Below are 23,626 nucleotides of genomic sequence, written 5' to 3'. Positions count from 1 at the left end.
TGACTCAGCTTCATTCCATTTCCTTGTGTCCTGTCACTGATCACCAGACAGAGTTCAGCATTTGCTGACACTTCGAGGAAGTTGTAGGTCACTGTCAGCCTTCTCTTCTGCAAGCTAAACAAATGCAGCAACCACAGTCACTCCTCATTAATTCATGCCCCCAAGATCTTTCACCATCCTGGTTGTTCTCCTCTGGACACAGCCTCATAGCTTTATATCCTTTCTTACATTGTGGTACCCAACACTTCCCCAGCACTCAAGGTGAGGCTGCCCCAGCTCAGAGCAGAGCAGGACAATCTGCTCCCTTGCCTGGCTGGCCATGCTGGGCCTGATGCACCCTGGCTCTCCTGGCTGCCAGGGCACTGCTGGCTCATATCCAACTTTTCACTGACCAGGATCCTCAGATCTCTTTTCACAGGGCTGTCCTCCAGGCTCTCATCCTCTGATTTGTATGTATAAGGAGGATCACCTGTCCCAGGTGAAGAATCTGTCACTTGCTCTTGTCAAATTTCACATGCTTGGTGACTGCCAGCCCTCTAGTCTTACCCACATCTCTCTGCAGGGCCTCTTTTCCTTGGAGGGAGTCCACAGCTCCTCCTAATTAAGTATCATTGGCAAACTTGCTTAATGTATATTCATTTCCTGTGTTCAGATAGTTTATAAAAACCTTACAGAGCTCTGGCACTAAAAAGGAGCCCTGTGGAACTCCATTGGTGACTGGCTGACAGTTTGATGTAGCTCCATTCACTGCAACACTTCAAGTCCAACGCGTCAGTCAGCTGCCCACCCAGTCTATTACAGACTTTTCTACCTGTATGCAGGATATTTTGTTCAAAAGGATACTGTGAGAGACAGTATAAAAGCCTTTTGATTTCTGATAGTGTTCTTATAATTTTTAATATTCTTTTTTCTGTCACTTTCAATGACATCAGGATAAAGCACCAGTGACCCAGCTGAAAGAGAATGACAGGAAATCCAGCAGCTTTAACGGTTCATAGCAATTTCTGTCTGCTTCCCAGTGAAATAAACATCCTTAGATTATTGTGGCTGTAGAATTAAGATGCAGATGTGGTGCAAAACAGCTCCTGCAAAGAGATGCATTACACAAATTATTAAAATCACTGAAAAGACTAAACGAGGCAAAGAAAACTGGGACTAACACTGACCTCAAACAATTTCTCTGTCTTGTTTCTGCCTAATCAGATGACAAATTAATTAAACCGCTAGCTCAGGTGTTGCTCACGCTTTCTGAATTTTTACCTGCTGCAGGGGTTGTGTATGGGTGGAGATGTGAACTGGGTCTGCTCAGCACAAAAGAGTCTCGTTGCTGTCTTCAGCCACCTAACAGGAGGCCCTGCTGGACTGTGCGGGCAATGGGGGGCAGCAGGCACAAGCTGTAGCAGTGGAAATGAACATTGGAGGTTTGTGACCAGCCCATGCAAACCAAGGAGAGAGGCTTGGACACAAAGGATAGTGAAGGTTACAAGAGTTACAAAAAGTAATTCTTTGACATTTCAAGACAAGTAACTTGTAACACGAAGTTGCAAGAGTAGTTCTTTTATTGATGCGCTTGACTAGTCTCATTCAAATCCCAGCGCCACAAATGTGATTTTACATGCAGTTCTGAAACCTTTCAAGTATTCAGATACAATATGATTAAATTAATGCATACTTAACACACATACTACTGGAAAGCAACTGGAACTGTGTGGTGTCATCATCCATTTGCTTCTTTCATCATCTAGACATCCCTCGAGCTGGTCTCAGAACCTCAGAATCATTATGGTTAGACAAGACTTGAAAGATCATCAAGTCCAATCACTAACCCAGTACTGCCAAGTCCACCACTAAAGCATGTCCTTAAAGCACCACACCTACACATTAAGTTGCCCAGAGAAGTTGTGGGTGCTCCATCCCTGGAAGTGTCTAAGGACAGGTTGGGTAGGCCTCTGAGAAACCTAGTCTAGTGAAAGCTGCCCATGGTCGGGGTTTGGCGCTAGAAGATGCTTAAGATCTCTTCCAACCCAGACCATTCCATGATTCTGTGATTTTTTGAACACAGCCAGGGATGGCGATTCCACCGCTTCCCCAGACAGCTTCTTACAATACCCGAAAACCCTTTCAGTGAAGAAACTTTGCCTAATATCCAATCTAAACCTCCTCTGGTGCAACTTGAGGCCATTTCCTCTTGTCCTATCACTTTTTACCTGGGGGAAGATACTACATCCATCCCACTACAATTTCCTTTCAGTTAATTGTAAAGAGCAATAAATCCCACCGAGCCTCCTTTTCTCCGAGCTAAACACCCCCAGCTTCCTCAGCCTCTCCTCCTAGGACTTGCGCTCCAAACCCTTCACCAGCTTCGTTGCCCTTCTCCGGACACGCTCCAGCACCTCAACGCTCCCCCCGATCTTCTGGCGTAGCATCGCTCCGGAGCTACCGGCGGGGGCCACCCGCGCCCTGCGCCTCCCGCGGGGCTCTCTTGGTTTGTGTCCCGCGGGGAGGCGGAGGGCGCGGTGCCCCCGCCGCGCCTCGCCTCGCCCCGCCCGCCGGGACCCCCCCTCCGCGGCCGGCGCCGCAGCGGAGGCGGCGCCGCGCTGATGTCAGGGCGCGGGAGGCGGCGGGGAGCGGCCGGCGGGCAGCGGCGGTGCCGGGATGGCGGTCCCGCTGCGGCTCCTGCCCGCGCTCTGCGCCGCCGCCGCCCTGCTGGCGCTGCCGCCGCCCGCCGCCCCGCGCAGGCCGCCGCGCTGCGGGCCGCCCTGCAGCTGCTGGCGGGAGTCGGCGCTGTGCGTGGGGGCGGCGGGGGCGCCGCGCAGCCTGCCCGCCGGCCTGGGCTCCCTGTGAGTGCGGGGCTGCGCGCCTCGGGACCGGCGGGAGGGTGGCCGAGGGATGCGGGGCGGTCCCGCCTGACGGGTGGCGTCTCTTTTTCCAGGAGCCTGGTCAACGGGACCTTCTCCGAAGTCAAGGACAGGATGTTTTCCCACCTGCCCTCCCTGCAGCTGCTGTAAGTATGGCACTGGGAAGGAGCACGGCCAAGTAGCACCTCACCCCTTTCTCCTAAATAGAGCCCCTTTAAGCATAGAGCCTCTCAGTTTCTCCTCGAGTTCCCTTTCCCTTTTAGAAAGGGGGAAAACGGGAGAAGACAGCTTGCACGGTCCCCCAATGTAGCTGCTGTTTCATAACATTTCTGCTCAGGGATGCATTTTCTGCTCAGAAACCACTTAATTAAATGTATATTTCGTTACAAACAGAGGGGAAAAGGTTTTACGATGCCCTAAGTTCCACTTTTTTAAAAACTTCAGTTTTAGTAAGTTTAAGGCTGAGTTTTGTCCCCCAGAGTTACGTGGTGGTGGCTCTCACTCCTGCTTACTTTGTGCCCAGGAGTCTGGCGCTGGCTTTATGACATTGTGGGCACAATGGGGTGAGCAGAGGCTTCCAGGACACACTTCAGAGGGAATCCTCTGTGTGTGAAGTGCTAGTGTTGTCTGCAGCATGACTCTGTGCTTCAACATGCAACTTGGAGGGTGGCCCCTTTGATGCCTTCTAACCCAACAGATGTCCTCTGCCCCAGGAGACAGTGGTCCAGCTCCCAGCTCTTTGCAGCCATCCGTCCTCCCTGACCCCAGGCAAGCTGCTTGGTCGTGCCCGTGTTGCAGTTAGGTGTGTGCCTCCTGCTCCAGGAGCTTACCCAAACTTGCTTAATTTAGCTGTCCTGGGAGGCAGAAAGGAAGATACAGAGACTGCGGTACAAGCTCCCTGGGGAGCCTGGATACTCACTTCTCTGGTAGTCTGCAGCAAAGCTGAGCAGCAGCCTGCATCCTGTCTAGCCCAGTGCAGCCTGTCCGGAACGCCTGATACCGAGCAGGCCCTCCACACCTCCACCCCAAAAGGACTGACTGAGCCCTCAAGGCAAAGAATCACTGCAAAGAAAAATTCAGCAAAAAGATCCAAAGCCTGCCAGAAACCCAGGCTGAGTGCTTGCCACAGGACTAGATGTTAAAACTGGTCTTAGCAAGAGTTAGCCTCTAAAGGCAGCTGATGGCGAAGCTCCTCTCCTTGGGCACCCCACCTCCTTTGACTCAAAGGCCTGTCTTCCTACTGAGAGGAGCAGCACTCCATGAAAAAAGCTGGAGGGAGGTGGGCAAAGCAAGGGGTGGAAGCCTTCGCCTTCTTTAGTGTGAAACTGGTCCCAAACCCAAGTTTCTGTGAGAGTTGGAGGTGTCCACTGAGCCCCCTGCAGAGGGCACGAGGACCTTGCCCACCAATAAAGGGTGGCAAACAGCAACCTGTGCCAGGGAAGGAAAGGGAGAATCCATGGGTGAGAAGCTGTGGGTGGAAAATTCGAGCTGGGGGGAGTCTTGCTTGGTTTGGATAGTGGTACTAGGAAGAGATAGGAAGAGCAGATGAAGAAGGTCCCTTTTCCTTAGCTGCAGTAGGTTTTCTGGAGATGTTGGGGTGTGTAGGGTGGTGGGGCAGAGGTGGGTTGTTGAAGAAGGCAGAAGTTACTCATGTCACTTTACGTGATAAGTCCGATGTGTGAGTAAGAGGAGTTTGTCACCACCACCTTGGGCACTCACAAATTCTGTTGTTTAGTGTGATTTGTAAGTTTTGCCTTAAAACATGAGAAAAAAAAACCCCAATTAAATAACAATGAGCTACATGCATAATTGAGCACATGGGTACCTCAGGATAATGTCTTCTGTGGCGGTAATCATGGTAAAATAGTAATGCAAGGATTCATTTTTGATGGTGGTCTTCATCTTTGTCAGATTTCTTTGGGATAATTTACAGAGCATTTGTCTAGTATTAGCATAATATCCAGGGATCACAGGGAAAGTTTGCGTTACATGTTCATTAGTCTTCTAAATTAATTTTAGTAAAATGCCTAAAACCATACAAAATGAAGATTAATCAGTTGCTATAATAAAGCAATTAGTGCAGACATATTCATTCATAGGGGAAAATTCTGAGATTTTCCAAAAATTATTTATTTTGAGCAGTGTTAATATTTTAGACCAAATAAGAAGTTTTGCTATTTTCTTGAAAGGAGATTGCCCTCTCTTCCTTTGAACATCAACATTTGGAGATTGTTTGCTGCTGTGCTTTAATACAGCAAGGAATGAACTCTGCTGGCAAAGCCTCCATAACCTTCCTGGCTGTCTTGTGCTGGCTCAGGTGACAGCCTCTCTGGTGCAGCTCTAGCATGTTTTGTCCCTGAAGTTCACACGGGAGTAGGGCAAGGCAGTGCCTGGAGGAGGCAGCACTGCAGCTCTTCCTCACTGCCTGTGGACACCGTGCTTTGCTTTATAAAGACAGCAGGATTGTCTGTCTCGGTGGTTTGGATATGTCTGTGTTTCCAGCAGACAAACTGGCTGCAGGCCTCCCACACTGCAGGCTGTGCCCCATCTGCAGGTCAGGCTTGGAACATTCCCCTGGGAACGTGGAATGAGTGAGCACTGGCCCACTGCGACTGCATAAATGAGAGCTGGTGCTTAGGAGCTTAGGACTGGTGATGAGGAGGGCTCTTAAAAGCTGTCAGTGGGGCTGGAGGGGTGTTGAGTGGATGGGGCCCACACTCAGCAGACCTGCCATCTAGTGATGGCTTGCTCTGCTCAGTGGACCATAGAGCTGAGGACCAGGTTGCAATTAGCCAAGGTCAATGGCACAGCAAGCATTTTTCCTGGGGAGTAGTGGACATTAACTACCATCATGTAATGCCTTTAATTTTTTTTTTTCAATAGACCATTCCACAGTATTTTATGTGTGCTGCATTGGTGGGGTGATACGGGCTCAAGTCAGTAAGATTAGTTTGGTCATGGGCAATAAACACAACAGGCATAATCCAGTGTGTCAAGTTTTAATGTGCTTTCCTAATGCCTGCTCTCCATTTTCAGCTTGCTAAACTCCAACTCCTTCACTGTTATACGAGATGATGCCTTTGCTGGTCTCTTCCATCTAGAATACCTGTAAGTTTGGTATTTTATGTCCCTTATAAATAAAAATGTTTTGATAAGTTGCCAAGACTCCTGCTGCAGAATCTTGGTCTTTACTGTGATTCCCAAGAGCAGGGGAGCTGAAGGATTTATGTTCCACTCCTGTGCAAATATTCTTTATGGTGGCTGACGATTTTTCAGATGTTACAGTGCATTTTTGAAAGATGCCATGAATGCAAGGTGTCTCTGTGCAATTACAGAACCCCAAAAAGGCATTACTTAGCAAGAGCTGGTCTTGGCTTTCCAGAACAGTGCCACCCCTGTGAAGGGGATTTGAACCTCAGGCATGAGGTGGAGCAGCCTGTTCTGACCTATGGGTGGCCCAAGCAGGAATTGCAGAATAATGGTGTACTGTTCAGAACAACCCTGATTTTGCTCCTCTTCTCCCAACTTTTGTCTCCTACTTTGCCTTTTTCTGAAACCCTATTTAATGTCCATAGAATTTATCTTTATCTAATTAATTATAAATACATAAATATATAAACATGAATTTCATGCAATATAAATTATTGTAATTCTTTATATTACTATTTAAAATTATTTAACTCTCCTTTTGTTTATATCATTGATTGATATGTTAGTTGATTTTTACACTCCTTTCTTTTTCTGGTCCTTATTTTTTTTAATCTTTATTTCACCCCTTTTGCTTTTATAAAAAAGTATTAGCTTGGGTACAAGGTTGTCCTCCCTTCACACTCCAAAGGATGGCATTTCTCTGTGTTACTCAGTATGAGCTGGTGTGTTTGAAACTATCAATACAACCTGAAAAAAATCCTCATCCCACCCACCTTTCCAAGCTGAAATGTACCTGTGGAAAATGTTCGTCCTTTTCTACAGGAAGACCAATGCTCATAAAACTGACTCTTGCTAAAATCTTGAAAGCAAATAGATATTATGGTGGGGTATATCCAGGGTTAATAGTCTGGTACATGTGGAGTAGCCGACAATGGAATTTGCAGCTAATGGTAAATGGTATATGCTAAAATCCATGATTCAGCTACATTTGGATTTTTCAGAGATAGCAAGTTATCTTAGCATTCTCTTTTCCTTGTGTCTACATGGAAGAAGTTATTTGCAGTAGTTTGTAAAAAGGAAGAAAAATGTTTTCCATTGTACTATTAGTGGCCTGCTTTCAAGTGTTAATGGGCTTGTCCCATAGCATAGCATACATTGTGGTAGTTGCACTGGTCACTGCAACCACATCCCTGTCTGAATGAAACACCCTGCTCTCCTCAGATGGTCAAAGGGCAAATCTCTATCCCTGACCACCAGCTGCAAGCCAGGGAGCAGGATGAAGACTGGTAAAGCCTTACAGTTTAAAATTCTTTTCGCAGCTGAACAAGTGGTCTCAGTTAATGGTTGTGGTGGTCTTTTCTGCCAATTCCATAGAGCTTTTCCTCTTCCCAGCAAATCACCCCTCCACCTTTTGGGAACTGGCTGTGAGTGGCCTTTCTCTGTGATTTGTTTTTTCGGCCATGCAGGCAGTAAAACAAATAGAGCTTCCATATCTCATGTCTCTTAGTTACCAGGGATCAGACTTTGTAAAGAAGGAAACCTCACTGACAAACAGGAATGACAAGTGTCTGTGGGTACAAAGCCAAAGTCTCTGGCCGAGGAGCAGCTGGGGACCACCCATAGCTGGTACCTATATATAGATAATATATCTCCAGCTGTGTCCTGCTGCACTTGCACCACTCATAATGGCATTCAGTGCACCCTTAAACTTATCCTGTGTACAGAGTCTGGGTAAGACAGGCCTGAAAAGGATGGGCACTTTGCTGGCGAACACACTGGAATTCCCAGAGTAGTATCTCTTGGAAGCCAGGCTTGGTGATTCAAGAATCTGGCGAATTGTTGAGTTCCAGCTTGTTGCAGTGTAGCCTTGTTTATTTGCATAGATCACTGAGCTGGTGCTGTGCAGGGATGCCAGCTGCCAGTGAGGGTGTCAGGAGGCAGGGTAGTACTCTGCTCTTGTGGATTGAATTTGTGGCTCCACACAGCCCTGAAAGGGCTGACCTGCCTCTGACATCTCCCACACAGGCACAGCACTTTCTCCTCTGCACCCTTTGCCTGCAGACAGCATCCTGGTCACTTTATGAAGGACTTTTCCTACACCTAAACTGCAGAACCAAGAGCACTTGTCATCTCTTGCATTCTCATCTTCACTCTCTTGAGAAAAGACATTGTCTCCTAGCATTTTCTCTCTAACTTCTCTGGAGGGCAAACAGAGCTGACTAGGAATAAGGGAGGCACTTTGATCTCATAAGCCTTTTATAAAGTCAGCATACAGTTGTCTTCATCCAGGTATAGCTGTTTCAGGCAATATCTTGATGGCCACCTGGCTGCAATCACTTTGCAGGGATGATGGTGTATTTAGCGATGCGTCCTCAAGTACTCAGGGGTCAAGATGCTCAAATATCAGCTCTTTCTTTAAATGCTGATGTGCAGTCAGGAGGAGCAGTGTGCTGCTGAAATCCATATGTGCCTATCATTATTCCCCCAGTGCATGGGGCCATGGCTTGGGTGGAGCTGGCACCCTGCAGAGAAGATGTCCCAGCTGGACAGAGCTGAACTGTGGCAGCCAGGACTAAACCAAGGCAGTGGTCTTGCTGTCTGTGCAGATGTCAAATGTGCACAGTTCAAGTCAGGGCTGTGTGGGCACGGAGGTGGCACTGTGTGAGTGTGCAGCCACAGGAGATACCCATAACAGCAGATCTGCAGCCTGGGCAGCCCTGGCACCGCTGTGCTGCCTGCTGGTTTGAAAGTGCTGGTGATTTATGAGAGGGGAAAGTGGACTTTAGCTTCTAAAGTCTGCCTCAGGAGGTTCTCTTTCGCAGGTCTCTTGCCTCGCACAACACATCCTGAGAGGATTACCAAGAGAGCAATAATTTTTTTGGCCTTGTTCACTTTGTTCCATTTCTGCTGGACGTTTGTGTCATGTGCCATCCCTTGTTCTTCCAGGTACTTGCATTGTTCCTTGCAGTCTGCCCAAGGAAAGGGGAAAAGGGAACATTAGCAACTCCACTGAGACTTCCCACCCTTCAGTCTGAAGGAACTGCCCAGAAATATGCTGCGTCTGGCAACCATAGCTTAAAGCACTCTGATGCTAATAATAATGTTACTTTAAGTATTTTAAAATACATTTTTTTTTTGGCCTAGATTTATTGAAGGAAACAAAATTGAAACCATTTCAAGAAATGCATTTCGTGGCCTTCGTGACCTGACTCACCTGTAAGTTATTTAACACCTGAGAGTATTTTCTACTTGAACAAAACTCTGCTGGGAGACCACCGGTTTTCCTGCTACACAGAAACCTTTTCTTCCCTCTGTGTCAGCTTCCTCCTGCTGTCAAAGACATGCCTTCCATAAATTAACAACCAGCCTTAGAGCAATTCTTGCCTGGGCAGCACTGCCACACTTTGGGCTGCCTGTGTGCAGGCACAGCTGGGTCTGGGAGGCCAACAGTACCCCCAGTGCTGCGCTGGTACCACCACCACTACCACACTGCCCACTCCTGATTAAAATTCCTGCCTCTTTCCAGTGTGCTCAGTGACTGCTCTGTGGGTTACATTTGCACCTGGGAAAAATAAAAGCTTTAAATATTTTACTTTTATGTGAACTTCAAGCAATCTCCATTCTTGAATGAGAATAATTAATGCCTGTTCCTGGTAACTTCTAACAGTGCCAGTGGCTGGACAGTACCAGATAATTAACAACCTGTAAGTGAGCTCACACTGGGTAAGAATTGCAAGATAAGAGATAGCAATGATATTAAGCTCTAACTTTCTTTTCTAGTTCTTTGGCCAATAACCATCTCAAAGCTCTGCCAAGGGATGTCTTCAATGATTTAGATTCTTTAATTGAACTGTAAGTAATGAGAATCTTTCTACTGCTTCTGTCATTCTTGCTCTCAGTTTTAGGTTCTGGGTGTGTGGTCATGTATCTGGTATCTACATAGAAAAAAAAAGTGTATTTTTTTTTTTGTTCTAGCTGGTTTTTTTTCATTTTATAATTGTTTGCTTGATAGACTCTTCTAAACTAACTGCTATTTCTTAAATCACTGTGGCTTCTTGTGATGTTGTACATAGCTTGTGTTATTGTGTTATTGTGTATTCTGATATCTCATGTAAATTGTGCTTTAGAGAAAGGGAGACAATGAATTTTAAAACCATAGTTTCTCTGAACATATTTTCCTATTGTTATTGCATATTCCCTGGGATTATTTTAGTACAAGGGATTAGTTAAAAAAAAATTAAAAAGCTTCTTTTCCTTGTTTCTGTGCTGTTGTAGGACATTGCTGACATTCTGTCGGTATTTCCCTGTGTAACTAGGATTCCCCTATATTTTGGTCTGGCTCTACCAAACAGCAAAGTAAAATCATAAGTCACAGAAATTGCCAAAGGATCAAAGAACAAGTACACTGTTGAAATTGCACATGCATTAGCAGGAAGAAGTTAAATTGACTCTACATCTGCAGTGACTCAAAAAATACAGGCCTTACATCTGTATTTTACATCTGCAAAGCTGCTCTGTCAACCAGCAGTACTGGAACAGTTTAGTGAAGGAACAGGAATTATCTGTGTCAGTGGTAAATGGTGCAAAGGAGGCTTGCAGCAGACAACCTGAATGTCAGGATGTATTACATTACAGTCCTCATCCTATGAAAACTTAGAAGAAAAGTAACTTTACACATGAACCACAGTGCTCCATTACTATGATTATATGTGACCATAGACTGCAACGGTTTTCCAAAAAAACTCAGGGAGAGCTCATAAAAATAAAACTTAAGAAACTTCCCTGTTTTCAGTTCAGAGCAATTCAAGGATACTCAGATATTTTGAAATTCAGCATGCCAAGGTGATGACAGTTCTGTAGTACTCATATTGCTATCAACCTTTTCAAATATGTTTATTTCTGTGTGTTTTTTAGAGATTTAAGGGGAAATAAATTTGAGTGTGACTGCAAAGCCAAGTGGTTGTTTTTGTGGTTAAAGATGACAAATTCCACTGTTTCTGATGTCCTGTGTATTGGTCCAGCAGAATATCAGGATAAGAAGTTAAATGATGTGACAAGTTTTGATTATGAATGCACCACTACAGGTATTCAGAATGTATATTTATAAGCACACTACAAATGGTTAAATATCAGAAGTTTAGATAATACCCTTTAGCTTCTACGAGCATGACCTGGGGGGAGGAAAGGGTTACATGCAAAGCACTTCCAAGTACTAGAACAAGTACAAAATGGGAAAATTACATTTAGAAGCCAAAGTAAGTACTGAGTTTGTATTTGGATTAAGTGATAATGGGAGAAGAGCTCTGCCTATTCATATTCCAAAAGACTTGATTATGACTCAATCTGTGGCTTAATTTTCATCACAGAATGCTTTCTATTATCTGGAATAAAGCCATATAGTTATGGCAGATGAGTTTCCAAAAATCTCTGTATTTCAGAGAAAGCAATGAAAATAAGTTCAAAAATGTGGCTATAGCTGTTATCTTTATTTGATAAATCACGATTTATTGGCATCAAAGATGGTGGTAATAGTACCAGAAGTTCTTCATGGAACTCCATTAAGTTGAAGAGAAAAGTCCAATAATATTCTGACTACTGTCTTGTCTAGGATCTTGATTTTTTATTTTTTAAGGTAATGTAAAGCATGCTGAAGGGAGCAAAGAGAAATTTGCATGTGGTTATGCTTATATTTTATGCCCAAACTGCTGCAGTTACCTATCTTTAAATGTAGTCACATCATATAACTGAAAATATCAGCTGTGGGTATTGTTTTTCATCTTTTTTGAATAGGATGTCAGCACTCTGCCTTTTGTCTAGACAGTAATATCAAAGGTGTGCGAGTTCTCACCTGTCATCAAGTCAGTCATTATTATTAAAAGACAAGAGAAAATGTGATTACTAGTAATGTAAAATGAAATTTCAGGAAAAGGTATGAAAGGTGCTTTGATGGCAGTATATGAAAGAAAAGAGAATGAACTCAGAATTCGAAATTATGCCAGAAGAGCAGCAGAGGTAAAGTGCAAAAATCTGCTGCATAAAAGGATGTCAAACGCAGGAGAGCAATGAAGTTTAGGAGAGCACCGAAGTTACATTCCTACATCTGCCGAATCACCGAGACGCAGCAATGCAAAGTAAAAGCAGGCTTTGTTTCAGTGCTATCTGCTGTAAGCAATTGTGTAGCACTAACAGTACACAAGAGAAAGCCTTACCTGGTCCTCAAACCTATCCTGACCTACCGGCCCTCTGCCACTTTTTTATACCTAGACACTGTAAAGCTGCTCCAGGCAAAATTCACCCTTAACATTGTCCCCTTGTCTGCTGTAAGTGAAATTTCACCAAGCATAAATCTAATTTCATGTGCTGCAGAGTTTTTGGGGACCGAAGGCATTCCATGGGGCAAGGATTGCCCAGCTGAATATTTGTTCAAATGCCCTCAGAGAAGCACTCCCACAGCACAGCATGTAGCTGTCATATACTCTGTTCTGTGTGACCTTTGTGGTCTGTGGTGTCAGGCCACTGCTGCTTTCTCCATCTCTGCCATTGCCTCCCCCAGATCCAAAGGGAGTGTAAATATGCCCCTACTCCTTCCTTGAGGATTGATTAGTCACAGGCTTAGAATACATACTGTATTCTAAGTAAAGAAATACACCCCATAGGTGCATTCTCTTTTCCCAGTCAGTGGTGGGCAGGGCTCTGCAAACTTCTTTCATTTGTGTTAGTCTTCAGTATAGTCTTTCCCTCCTTTGTCAGGTGGGATCAGGCTTTCCATCGTTTCTGGTCTCCAGTACTCTGTGTCGAGCATGACTGGATGCAGGATGTGGTAACAAAGCAGTTTTGCTTGGTAAAATGTGTGTCTCATTGGCCCAGTCAGCTCATTGCATCAGCTGAACTGCTACAATGGTATCAGGAGAGATGGAAAGAGATGCTGCCAAATTTAAAATAAAAAGGCAAAGAACAAAATGGTCCTGTTGCTTCTTCACAGAGAAAGACTGACAGTATTGGTGACCTGCATTTTAATTCTTTTTGTGATAGCATCTGTCTTTTCCGTTTCCCAGTGCTTGCAACATGGAAACAGGTTAAGCCACTTCATTTCTTGTCTTTCTTCCTCAACAGCATGTGAGGGGGCTCTGCTGTGGCTCTGAGTACCACAGGGGAACATGTAACTCACTTTCAGGAGACTGGAAAACAGGCTTCGGGCTCCCACTTCCACTGGAAAGAGGCCATGTGCATGCCTGGGACCTGCTTTGTCCAGAACTGCAGGCAGGGACCATCTCACTGAGCTTTGCAAGCTTGTTTTCCCCTTTCTTTACCAAGCTGGGATTGTGTTCTGGAGGTGGTCTTCTCTTTCACTGCTGCTCCCTGAAGGGAGGTAGTTTGCAAATTAATAGGTGCTGCTCCATTCTTGCTCCTGTGCTGGAGATCTCCTGTAGTGGGAGAAGGGAAAGGATGGTTAACACTCCCCGCTGGCATACCCAGGTCCTAAGTAGGCTCACCTGGAGGAGAAGTTTCCACTGCAGGGAGGAAGGGATGTGAGGAGAGTGGGACTGAATCACAGGATACAGTTTTGGAGCAGCTGCCCAAACAGACCACCACTCATATTTTTCCTTAGTGCCCTCCAATGTTCCCTGCACTCTCCTCCTCTCCTGCTCTGCCATCAGTGCTCCTGTGTGCTGGGATCAGCCCGAACAAGGGCTGCCAGAAGGAAAATCAGCCCAATAAAAGTGTTGGGTGCCTCACCTGTGACACCGTGATGCCAGTTCAACCAGAACTCAACAGAGGGAGCAGAGGTGGGATAAGTGACTGCAATACAGGGGGACACCTGCACTCCCAGCCAGCAGAAAACAGCCTGAGAACCACATGTCTCGAGACGGGGAGAGCAAAACTGTGTGTGGGGTGGGAGGGAGAGAGGGATAGTTCATGCAGCCAGCAGCAAAGGGGAAAAGCATGGGCCGTGTCCTCTGCCCTCTCCCATCCAGGGGATCCGGCTTAAAAGAGAAAGATATTGGAAAAGGGCTCCTTCCCCAATCCTGTATTTACTGCATTAGCTTTTTCTAGCATTACAGCAAGATATGTAAAAATAAATCAAGGCCCCAAGGCCTAAATTTTTTGCAGCCCTGATGTGGCAGCAACTTTCACTGTGAAACCCTCATATTACAGTCTGGTATTCCCAGCTGGTGCTAAAACCAACATTTATTGCTTTGTACTGATTACTAATAATTTCCCTACCCATTTTCACATAGAGACTGGTTTGTTTCAATTCACAGAGTATCCCAAGGTGTTTCACAACTGTTCAGATTTCAAGAGGTGTCTTTTCAGGATTAGGTTTTTGGGTTTTTTTCCCTCAAGATTAAAAAAATATTTTTATTTTCTGTGACTATATCTGCTATTGCTCCATCCTTTAGCTACATTTTATAACTGGTCAGTCACTTCTACTTTCTGCATACTTTGGTGTCAGTTTTCCCCAGCCCTTTTAATTTCCCAGTGAGAATGAAGATAACTTTCTTGTTTGCCTACCAGCATTTATGAACCAAGACCAAGCTCTATTTATAATAGTGCCTCGAAGAATGAAGACTGTCATTTCTTTCACAGCTGTGGAATCTGCTCTGTTTGTTTAATGGTAGTCATCTATCTTTATTCTCCACAAGTGTAACTCCTCAAGGGCAAGGCTTTCAAGCATGCAGAAACAGAGGGTTCTTCATTCAGAAGCAATTATTTCATAATGCACCAAAATAAGGGACTTGAGTGAGGACTTAATTACCATTTCACCAAAATCCCTGGATGCTCAGGCCCTTCCAACATTGGAGTGCGTGGTGAAGGCATGTAGCAAATGGAGCTTAAAACAGAGCATTGCGTGGTTCTGCACAGAAATGCCATCGTAGGGAAGATGCCTTTTCTTTTTCTACATATCTATATCCATACATTATTTCAATGCAGGCCTCCTACCACATTTTAGACCTGAGTGCTTTGTCAGCTCTGCTACACCATGGTTTTTTCCTGATAATAGAGATCCTGCACAGCTGTCTGGTCAAAGGTCAAATTCAGACCCAAGTCTCCTCACTTTGCCCCAGACTTGCTCTGTGGTGACTGCTGACATACTCCAGGGTGAATTTTCAAATTAAGTCTACAAAGACACTTAATTTTTGAGAGAAAAAAAATCTTTAATTCTGGAGTTACGCTCCTAATCTTTACAGGTTGCCCCAATTTCTCAGTGTTATTGTCTAGAATAAGTTTTCCGCTGGATAGTAATTTTCAGGTTGGTTGTATTTTATGCCTAAACTACATTATAATGCCCCATAAAACATTATGTTAACTGAGTTTTTGATTACACCATTTTGTCTATGGTCTAGGCAAAATGGGGTTATCCCCAGGCAAACTTCAGATATCATTTCACTTTCTGCCTGGTTTAGCATAACACAAATTGCTAGTGATTAAATTTGCATGACTTAAGAAGTTATTGGACTTCAGCTGGTAGTTGCTGTCTCTCAGCTTGAATGTGATTCTAGCAAGGCCATTTCACTTGACGGGAAAGCAACTTCCAGCTGTGGGGAAAGAGACTTCTCTCTATTTCACTGATAGTAGCCAGCCTAGCTGGAAAATCTGAATTATTTCACTATTTACATATTTGATCTCTTTGACAAATACATTTCCAGAGGACAGTTCATGATACCTAAAACAGGAGACGCTTTCCCTGTTGCTGCATGCCTAACATGAGCACTGATATTTCCATGATAATGTTATACAAAATCCAGAGTATTCCACTCATTTTTCAGTGTACATCATTCTAATCAGTGACCACTTACTCTGTTTCCAGCAAGGATGTATCCTAACTGTTGTAAATGTATGTTTCTAGATTTTGTTGTCCACCAGATTTTGCCATACCAGTCTGTCTCAGTGGATACCTTCAACTCAAAGAATGATGTGTTTGTAGCTATTGCACAGCCCAGCATGGAGAACTGCATGGTGCTGGAGTGGGATCACATTGAAATGAATTTCAGGAGTTACGACAACATCACAGGTATATGAACACTGGGATTCCAGTCACTGATGAACTGCTGGCATTTCACAAGGATAAGATTTGTAGATGGGACCATATTGCTGGGTTTTGTCCTGAATCTCTGTTGAATTTGGCTGATTAAAGTGAGTGATGTTTGGACATGAGTGACTCCATGGAGTAATGCATCTTGTAATACACACACATTTAACCTTACTGTAGCACAGAAACCAGGCTTTTTTTTGTCCAATCTTGTAAACTTTTCTTAAGCTGCAAACACTTGCCATGAATGTCACACCATGGCCCTGCTTAGCAGTCACTGCCTGAATCACACAGCAAGTTAAAGCAGAAGCCGAAGGAGCACTTGATCTTGCTAAAGTGCCTGCAAAACAGAACATAAAAAGAATCTATTTCATGTAGGAGGAAACAGGTCAGAAGGATGCTTTTAGGGTGAGCTGACCAGGAACCCAGCTGAAAATGACAGAAATATTTAAGCTGTGATTGTTACCTCAAGAGATGTGCTGCGAAGTGTCAGCATTTACTTTCCATTTACAAACATGCTCAATTAATATCTTGGCCAGATTACTGATCAAACAAAAAGCCTCTGTGGATGCCAGGTGATGTTCTAATGCTGATTTTCTAACAACTGTTCTGTCCCTAACCAAGAGTTGTGGTGCTCAGTCACACCATGACAGCAGAGACAGAGTCTTCAAAGTTGTTATCTGCTGCCTGATTTCCCAGATACTCCAAGCCAGAGATTTTGAAGACCCAGGAGCTAAATTATCCATGGAGCTTCTTTCCCTCCTGTTCCTTGTTGACTGTGATTGACCATATTTTACTTTATATTTTGGAAGACATAGAGTACGCTGAGCCCTCCTCTGGTGTGAAATTCTACAAAGGCAGCAAGCTGTGTGTGTCACTGATAAAAGTTTACAAGAAATTACCCTGTCAGGAAATTTTGGGAATGAAAAATGTTGCTTTTTTAGGTTTCATTGTGTTTTGATAGATTAGGGTAAAGTATGAACCAGAGATGTAAACTGAGAAGTTGTCTTGGTTTAGATAGACAGGTATCTGCCGGGGAGGGTTGGAGTCTCCCTCAAAATGTAAGCCACTCCCCCCCTTTTCCAAATTATCATAAATTTGCAATTAAAAGGCTGTCAGGCAAAGATTTTGGGAATAGGTATAACAGTTCTTTACTAGGGATATAAAAATACAGATGTTGTAGTACAGAAGAATAAGCAAACAAATAAACAAGAAATCTTAGAAAACCCTGACAGAGTCAGAAATACAACCTGACACCCTGTCGGTCAGGGTGTTGGAAGCAGTCCAAAGTAAGCCCTCCTGGAGTGGCAGATTTGGTTCTGTTGGAGTAGAGATGGTTCCGTTGAAGAAAAAGGGTCCAGTAATGGTGAGATGGGTCTGGTCTTCCTCCAGGGATCCGGTGGAAAAACTGGATACCTAGTGGGACTGTGGCTCCTTATAATCTAGGTTAAGATGGCAACAGCCCAGAGGCAGCTAGCTGAGCCCTAGAAAACCTGGAAATGAAATTGAGAGTTTGACTGATTTGCAAAGATAGCTGCCTCCAGCCGTATTTCACCTTCCTCTGAATGACTTAGTTACAAGACATTTCTGCCAGGGACTTATGTCCTAGCTCCACACCCAGAGTTTGTTCCTGGAAAGTCTGAGCTTGAGCTCTGGACACTGAAATGAACATGAGGCTGAGATTTTTGCCAGGGGACACAGGCACATAAAAAACCTCTTGCAGAGCCTGAAGGATGTTTTGTAGAACTCTGAAGCCAGCTCCACAGAGAATTTCACTACTTTCCATTTGCTTGGCATTTGGATATCTAAATTTAGCCCTTTACAACATGGGCTTATGGAGCTGAGCTAGTTGTCAAGGTTGCCTTTACAGTGAACATGAAGAGAAAAGCATTGCTGTCCTCTGCAGAAGGAGACAGGTGAAAGCTCTTTCAGAGTTTGTTTTGACTAAGACCAGAAGGAGCCTGGATGATCAGCTGGACCATTCATGCCTGTGCTGCATATACCTTGCTGTACTTGAGATGAAGGTACTCCCAGCTCTCCTACAGTGGGAGGGTGGCAGATTACCTCAGGACAGCTCTGAAAGCCATGGGTAGGGGACCAGCAGAGGAGCCAGGGTAAATCTCCTGTAGTGACTGACCAAGGACGCATTGGGGAATTTGTGCAGCTATAGTTCTACTTAAACTGTGTGCTCCACAGAGAAATTCCCCTCTGCTTCCAGCAATGCCTATCATAATAGTCTCATTGTTACTTTTTTGATGTGGTTCTTGTTTAGTGTAACTTGACATTCTCCAAACAGATCATAGCCTGATCGGAACTATCCAGCAACTGCAATATTCCTAAATATTTCTAGATTAACAAAATCTCAAGAATACCTAACACAAACAACAGAGTTAGGTTAATCTCTTTTCATCCTTCTGTCAGGTGACATATCCACAAGATGCATCAATATTTCCAAACACAGTAGCAAAAAGCTGACTCTAACCCTTCTGGAGCAAGAAAAACATACTTGATTTCATTCTTCTAGTTAAGATGGAAAGATAGACATTACAAGAATAAGAGAATTTCAGATATTTGATGAATGGCAAGATAAAAACTCTTGTCATTTTTAAATAATAAAATTTAGCTTAAATGATTGTTTGGGATACTATGGACCATGTGTCTGAACAGAGAAATAAAAAGTATTTTGCATAAAAAGGAATTAGCATTTTATGGTACATCATACTTGCACACATTGCAGGGCGGGACAAGTCATCTCTGCAGTTACTGGGAAGCAAAAACCTTGAAAAGATGCTCTGATGGCACATAGCAGAAGACAAAATTATGAGATGATGCAGGTTTAAAAAAGGGGGAGGGGGTAGTTTGGTATTGTCTGTGGTGTAAAGGGTGGCTTGTGCTGTGCTAATACATGTGTTGTTTTGTTTTCTTTCTTTGGGCAATAGGTCAGTCTATAGTGGGATGTAAAGCCATTCTTGTTGGTGACCAAGTCTTTGTGGTGGTGGCACAGCTCTTTGGTGGCTCACACATTTACAAGTTTGATGAAAGCTGGACGAAGTTTGTCAAATTCCAGGATATTGAAGTATCTCGCATTTCCAAGCCAAATGATATAGAGCTTTTTGAGATAGACAGTGAAATGTTTTTTGTCATAGCAGATAGCTCTAAAGCAGGTTTGTCAACAGTGTATAAGTGGAATAACAAAGGATTTTATTCGTATCAGTCTCTTCATGAATGGTTCAGGGACACGGATGCTGAGTTTCTTGATATAGATGGGAAATCACATTTAATCCTCTCTAGCCGTTCCCAGGTGCCCATTATACTCCAGTGGAACAAAGCCTCCAAAAAGTTTGTCCCACACAGTGAAATCCCCAACATGGAAGATGTCTTGGCTGTAAAGAGTTTCAGGATGCAAGATGACCTTTACATCACACTCACAAGATTCATTGGTGACTCCAGAGTTATGAAATGGAATAGCAAACAGTTTGTGGAGATACAGGCTCTTCCATCCCGAGGAGCCATGACACTGCAGCCTTTCTCCTTCAAGAACAATTATTACCTGGCCTTGGGAAGTGACTATACTTTCTCCCAGATTTATCAGTGGGATGGTGAAAAGAAGATATTCAGATTATTTAAAGAAATTTACGTGCAAGCACCACGGTCTTTCACAGCTGTGTCAACAGATCGAAGAGATTTTTTCTTTGCCTCTAGTTTTAAAGGAAACACTCAAATATTTGAACATATCATCATTGACTTGAGTTTATGAAAAGCTGCTGGAGTGAAATTTATGTAGAATGACATTTATACACAAACAAAACAAAAAGAGACCTTTCCAAAAACAGGGTGCACCTATGGAGTATGATGACATTTTCTGAACTTTTCAAACTTGCATATTAATCAGGGACTACATTTACTTGGTTACTGCATGACATGTCCAATTTATCCTTTTTCAAAGACACTTCACAATCTGCAGTCGTTCAAAGAGGAGTGCAGTGCATTAGAAGTAATGTTGACATCTAAGAGAATGATCTAAATTGTATCCAGAAAATTACCTGGAGTTGGACATCTCATAAAGTGAAGAGTGAGCCATACAAAACTTAAAAATTATCTTGACTCCTAAACTAATGTTTTAGTTGTGTAAGTTTTAATATTAAAACCAGTTCTTCATGGTTACTGATGAATTGTAAAAGCAAAAGGAACATTCCAGACTACACTGAGTTCTCTCTTCAAAATCTTTCTTTCTGCTTCACAGTAAATCCAAGACATCATTATAATTCATTGCAGACTGAAGGGGGAGTCAAAATCTATTGCCATTTTTCTTCCATTATTCACTTTTTTCAGAAACAAATTGTACATAAAAAGTAGTCCAGCCCACAGTAAATGGGGAGCTAGGAAGAGTGTGTCTCTTCACACGGAGAGAGAGAGAGAGAGATCGAGATCTTAAAAAAACGTAGACAGAAAATACCAGAGGTCTAGATGATGCCATGAACAAACCAACTACAAATCCCACCCAGCCTCTGTTTTAATAGGCATTCCAGAAATCAATTCCATTTTGCCCTAATTCATACTTTTCCTGATGATTCACAGTAGATTCTGGGTGTTTAACATGTAATTTTGTTGTGAATGCATTCCAGAAGGCAGAGCTTAAGGTTTGCCTGAAACACAAATTGACACTGATGCACTCCATGTTGTAGCTCCTCTGTATGCTCAATTAGGTAATTTATTGTCTAGTGTTCCCCACCACCACCCCCCCCCCCAGCTCATTAGCAATAAATTCAGGTTTGGGACATCAAAGTTGTATTTGGGAAATTCTCCTTCTGGCTAAAGTCTATCTGTGACTTCAGTATCACCAAGTCATCTGAAACCGAGCTGTTGGGGCTGTTTCAGACTAGAGCTAATCCTGCCTCCAAGAAGGATTTCCACAGGGTGAGTCCAGGCTGTTGCCAGGTTGCCAATCCATTGAAGGTTAATGTGGACAGACTGTGCGTCATTGGTGTTTTGGCTGCTTACAGCCCAAGGCATTCAGTCATTCTAGATAGGGCAATCCTGGCACACAGAGCCTCTCTCAGGATAGCAGCAAGGGACTGTTTTTCTGGAAAGGCTCTTTGCCACCCTAACCCAACAAAATTGTGTATCAGAGTTCTTGTTTGTTCACTTACACAACATATTTCTTTAAGTTTCCATACCACTTAGTCTACTAGGTTGTTTTATCATGTCTTGCTGCTGCACTGCTGCCTTGGATAATAGGGAGGCTTTGCATAAAACAGGAGGAGCAAAGGGAACTGTCCTTTATTCCTTCATACTTAGGCCTGTCTCACCATCCTTCTGCTGAGTGAGTTTCACATTTTTTCCCCTGGACATGTGAAACATGGCCTATGATCACAAACAGAGATGTTCTTATGGGCCTTCCAATATCCAGGGTGTGAAGTGTGCTGCAGAAGAGGATTATGTATAAGGACTCCAGTGAGGAGTCATAACCTACCAGTGACCTGGCGTATCACACTCTTCCCCAACTTTTGCCTCTCTGCTATAAGATGAAGTTATTACTGGCCTGTCAGAGACATAACTCATTCAGATTTTCAATTATGTGTTAGGGTTTGTTTTTTTTTCCTACAGAGTTATTATACCTGGTTTTGTTTTTAACTACACTGGCAACCTGGCCCATCCCACCCTCTGAAATGCTGAGCAGTGCCCTCCAAACCCCAGTGCAGTGTCAGTCCCAGTGGTTCAGTCAAGACCAGTAGATGCAAACCAATGCTCTGCAATAGAGGTTAGCAATACCTCTCCTAGGATTAAACGAACAAATCTGAAAAAATAAAGACATTCATGTCTGCCAGTGAATGCAACTTCTTACTATGTTACCAGTTTACTTTTTAAAGTGTATATGGCTGGCAAGCAACATTTATTTAGCCTTTGTTGTGGGAAAGCATTTTGTATTGCTTTTCTGTCAAGCATGCAAGTTTCACTAGAGTTAGATATTCTGATGAGAGTGGCATTTCTCAGTGCACCAGCACTTTCTTTTAGGGCTCAACTGTGAGTTCTAGTCACTCAGGAAGGGGCATCAGTCAGAGTGAAAAGCTAGTTTATAGAAATTGGATCCTTCAAGGGAAGCAAGAGTATGCTGGAAAAAGGCTTGTGTATTGAATACCAGGAGACTGTACTGTTTCAAGAGCCAGGGGGATTTTGAGACTTGGCTATCAAGTTGGATTAAATTAAAATGGTCTCTGCAGAGACAGGCTTAATAAAGAGGATAAAGTGATCCACAGGAGTCTAGCTCATTCACATGGGACCAGAAGAAGAGAGTGAGGAAAATGAATTCTGCGGGCAGGCTGCTGCTTCTGCTGAGTAGCTGTGTTGGTTGGTCAGAAAGCCCAGCTCAGCATCCCTCCCAGCTTCAGGAAGAGCCTGGAGTCAGACACTGGCCTGCCTGTTCTGCTGAGTTCATGCACAGGAGGTCAAAGCAGCTAAGAGGGAAGACAAAAAGCACCAGTTGAATTAAGAAAAGGATATGGTATTTTTCACAGGATTAAACAATGGCAAGATGTCAAAAAAAGAGCCGTGTTCTGCTCTCCCTGCTCCTAAGGAAAAGCTGCAGGATGTAGGCATAAAAACAGAAATCACTAATCATTGAAAATACTTTCTGCCTTTCCAAATGCAACCACGGGTTTTTCTCCGTTGTCTATATTATGTAATAGAAATTGTTTTGAATAGGAAATAAAATATGCATATCCATAATTCATTGAAATGTTATACCATCAGGACAGTGAAAAAGGATAACAGAACATGCCACTGATAATTTTTAATATATTCTAAAATACATAAATCTATGTAAAGATTATTAGTTTATATAAGCATTGATTTAATATGCACTAGCTAAAGCAGGAGCATTTTAAGGTTGTTTATACATTGAGCTTTTTTTAGTAAAGAGGAGCTGATGCAATCTATGCTACTGACATGCGTATGTACTCTTTCAAAATAGGAATAAAATGTATTTAATGTGACTAATAGTGGTGAGTCACATGTGTTAAGATGTCCATGTTGTGAGGATCCACATTGCCAGAGGAATGGACAGGGTGGGCAAACGGGTCCCTCTCTATTTATGATCAGGTTTGGCTTTTGACAAGGTGGAGAAAACTATGCTCAGATTAGTTCTCTGCCTGATTAGATCTTTCTTCTCTGCCTGAGGTACTTCGGACCTTCAAGGTTTTGCTGTTTCCTGATTTTCCCCTTCACTCTTTCCTTACACCCCATCTAGTGTTAGCAGGTAAGTAACGCAACTATTGCTGCGAGAACCGTTCATGAGCTGTTCTTCCTCAAGACAAAGTTAAGAGATCTTGATTTTCAAAATAATTTAAAAAAAGTACTTATGATACTGAAGTGGATTTCTTACCTGCTAAGTAAATAGGAACCAAGCCCTAAAATTACTTCCAAGACTTTCAGATCTTTGCTCTGGGGTCTCTAAAGATCTGTTAAATTTTACTGAATCATTGACATTTACTCTGAAATTGAAAAAAATAAATCATTAATGAATACACTTTATTTAAAGCAATCCTTGAGCGTTGTCCATTGATCCTGCTAGGCACTAAGATGGGGT

General features: G+C 43.4%; 1 protein-coding gene across 1 annotated transcript; it reads left to right on the top strand.

Annotated features, from left to right (window-relative positions):
* Positions 1–2,655: 2,655 nt before the first annotated feature.
* Positions 2,656–23,344, top strand: LGI2 (leucine rich repeat LGI family member 2). Its single transcript, XM_066185556.1, has 8 exons — positions 2,656–2,840; positions 2,933–3,004; positions 5,895–5,966; positions 9,153–9,224; positions 9,789–9,860; positions 10,923–11,092; positions 15,859–16,023; positions 18,981–23,344. Exons 1-8 carry the CDS (start codon positions 2,656–2,658, stop codon positions 19,796–19,798), a joined length of 1,626 nt encoding a protein of 541 aa, XP_066041653.1. The 3' UTR covers positions 19,799–23,344.
* The last annotated feature ends 282 nt before the right edge of the window (positions 23,345–23,626 follow it).

Source organism: Chamaea fasciata, unplaced genomic scaffold (genome assembly GCF_029207755.1).
Source record: "Chamaea fasciata isolate MVZ Bird 193981 ecotype frontalis unplaced genomic scaffold, bChaFas1.0.hap1 SCAF_6, whole genome shotgun sequence".
In the NCBI taxonomy this organism is placed as follows: domain Eukaryota; kingdom Metazoa; phylum Chordata; class Aves; order Passeriformes; family Sylviidae; genus Chamaea; species Chamaea fasciata.
This window is presented reverse-complemented; position numbering and strand designations above follow the sequence as displayed.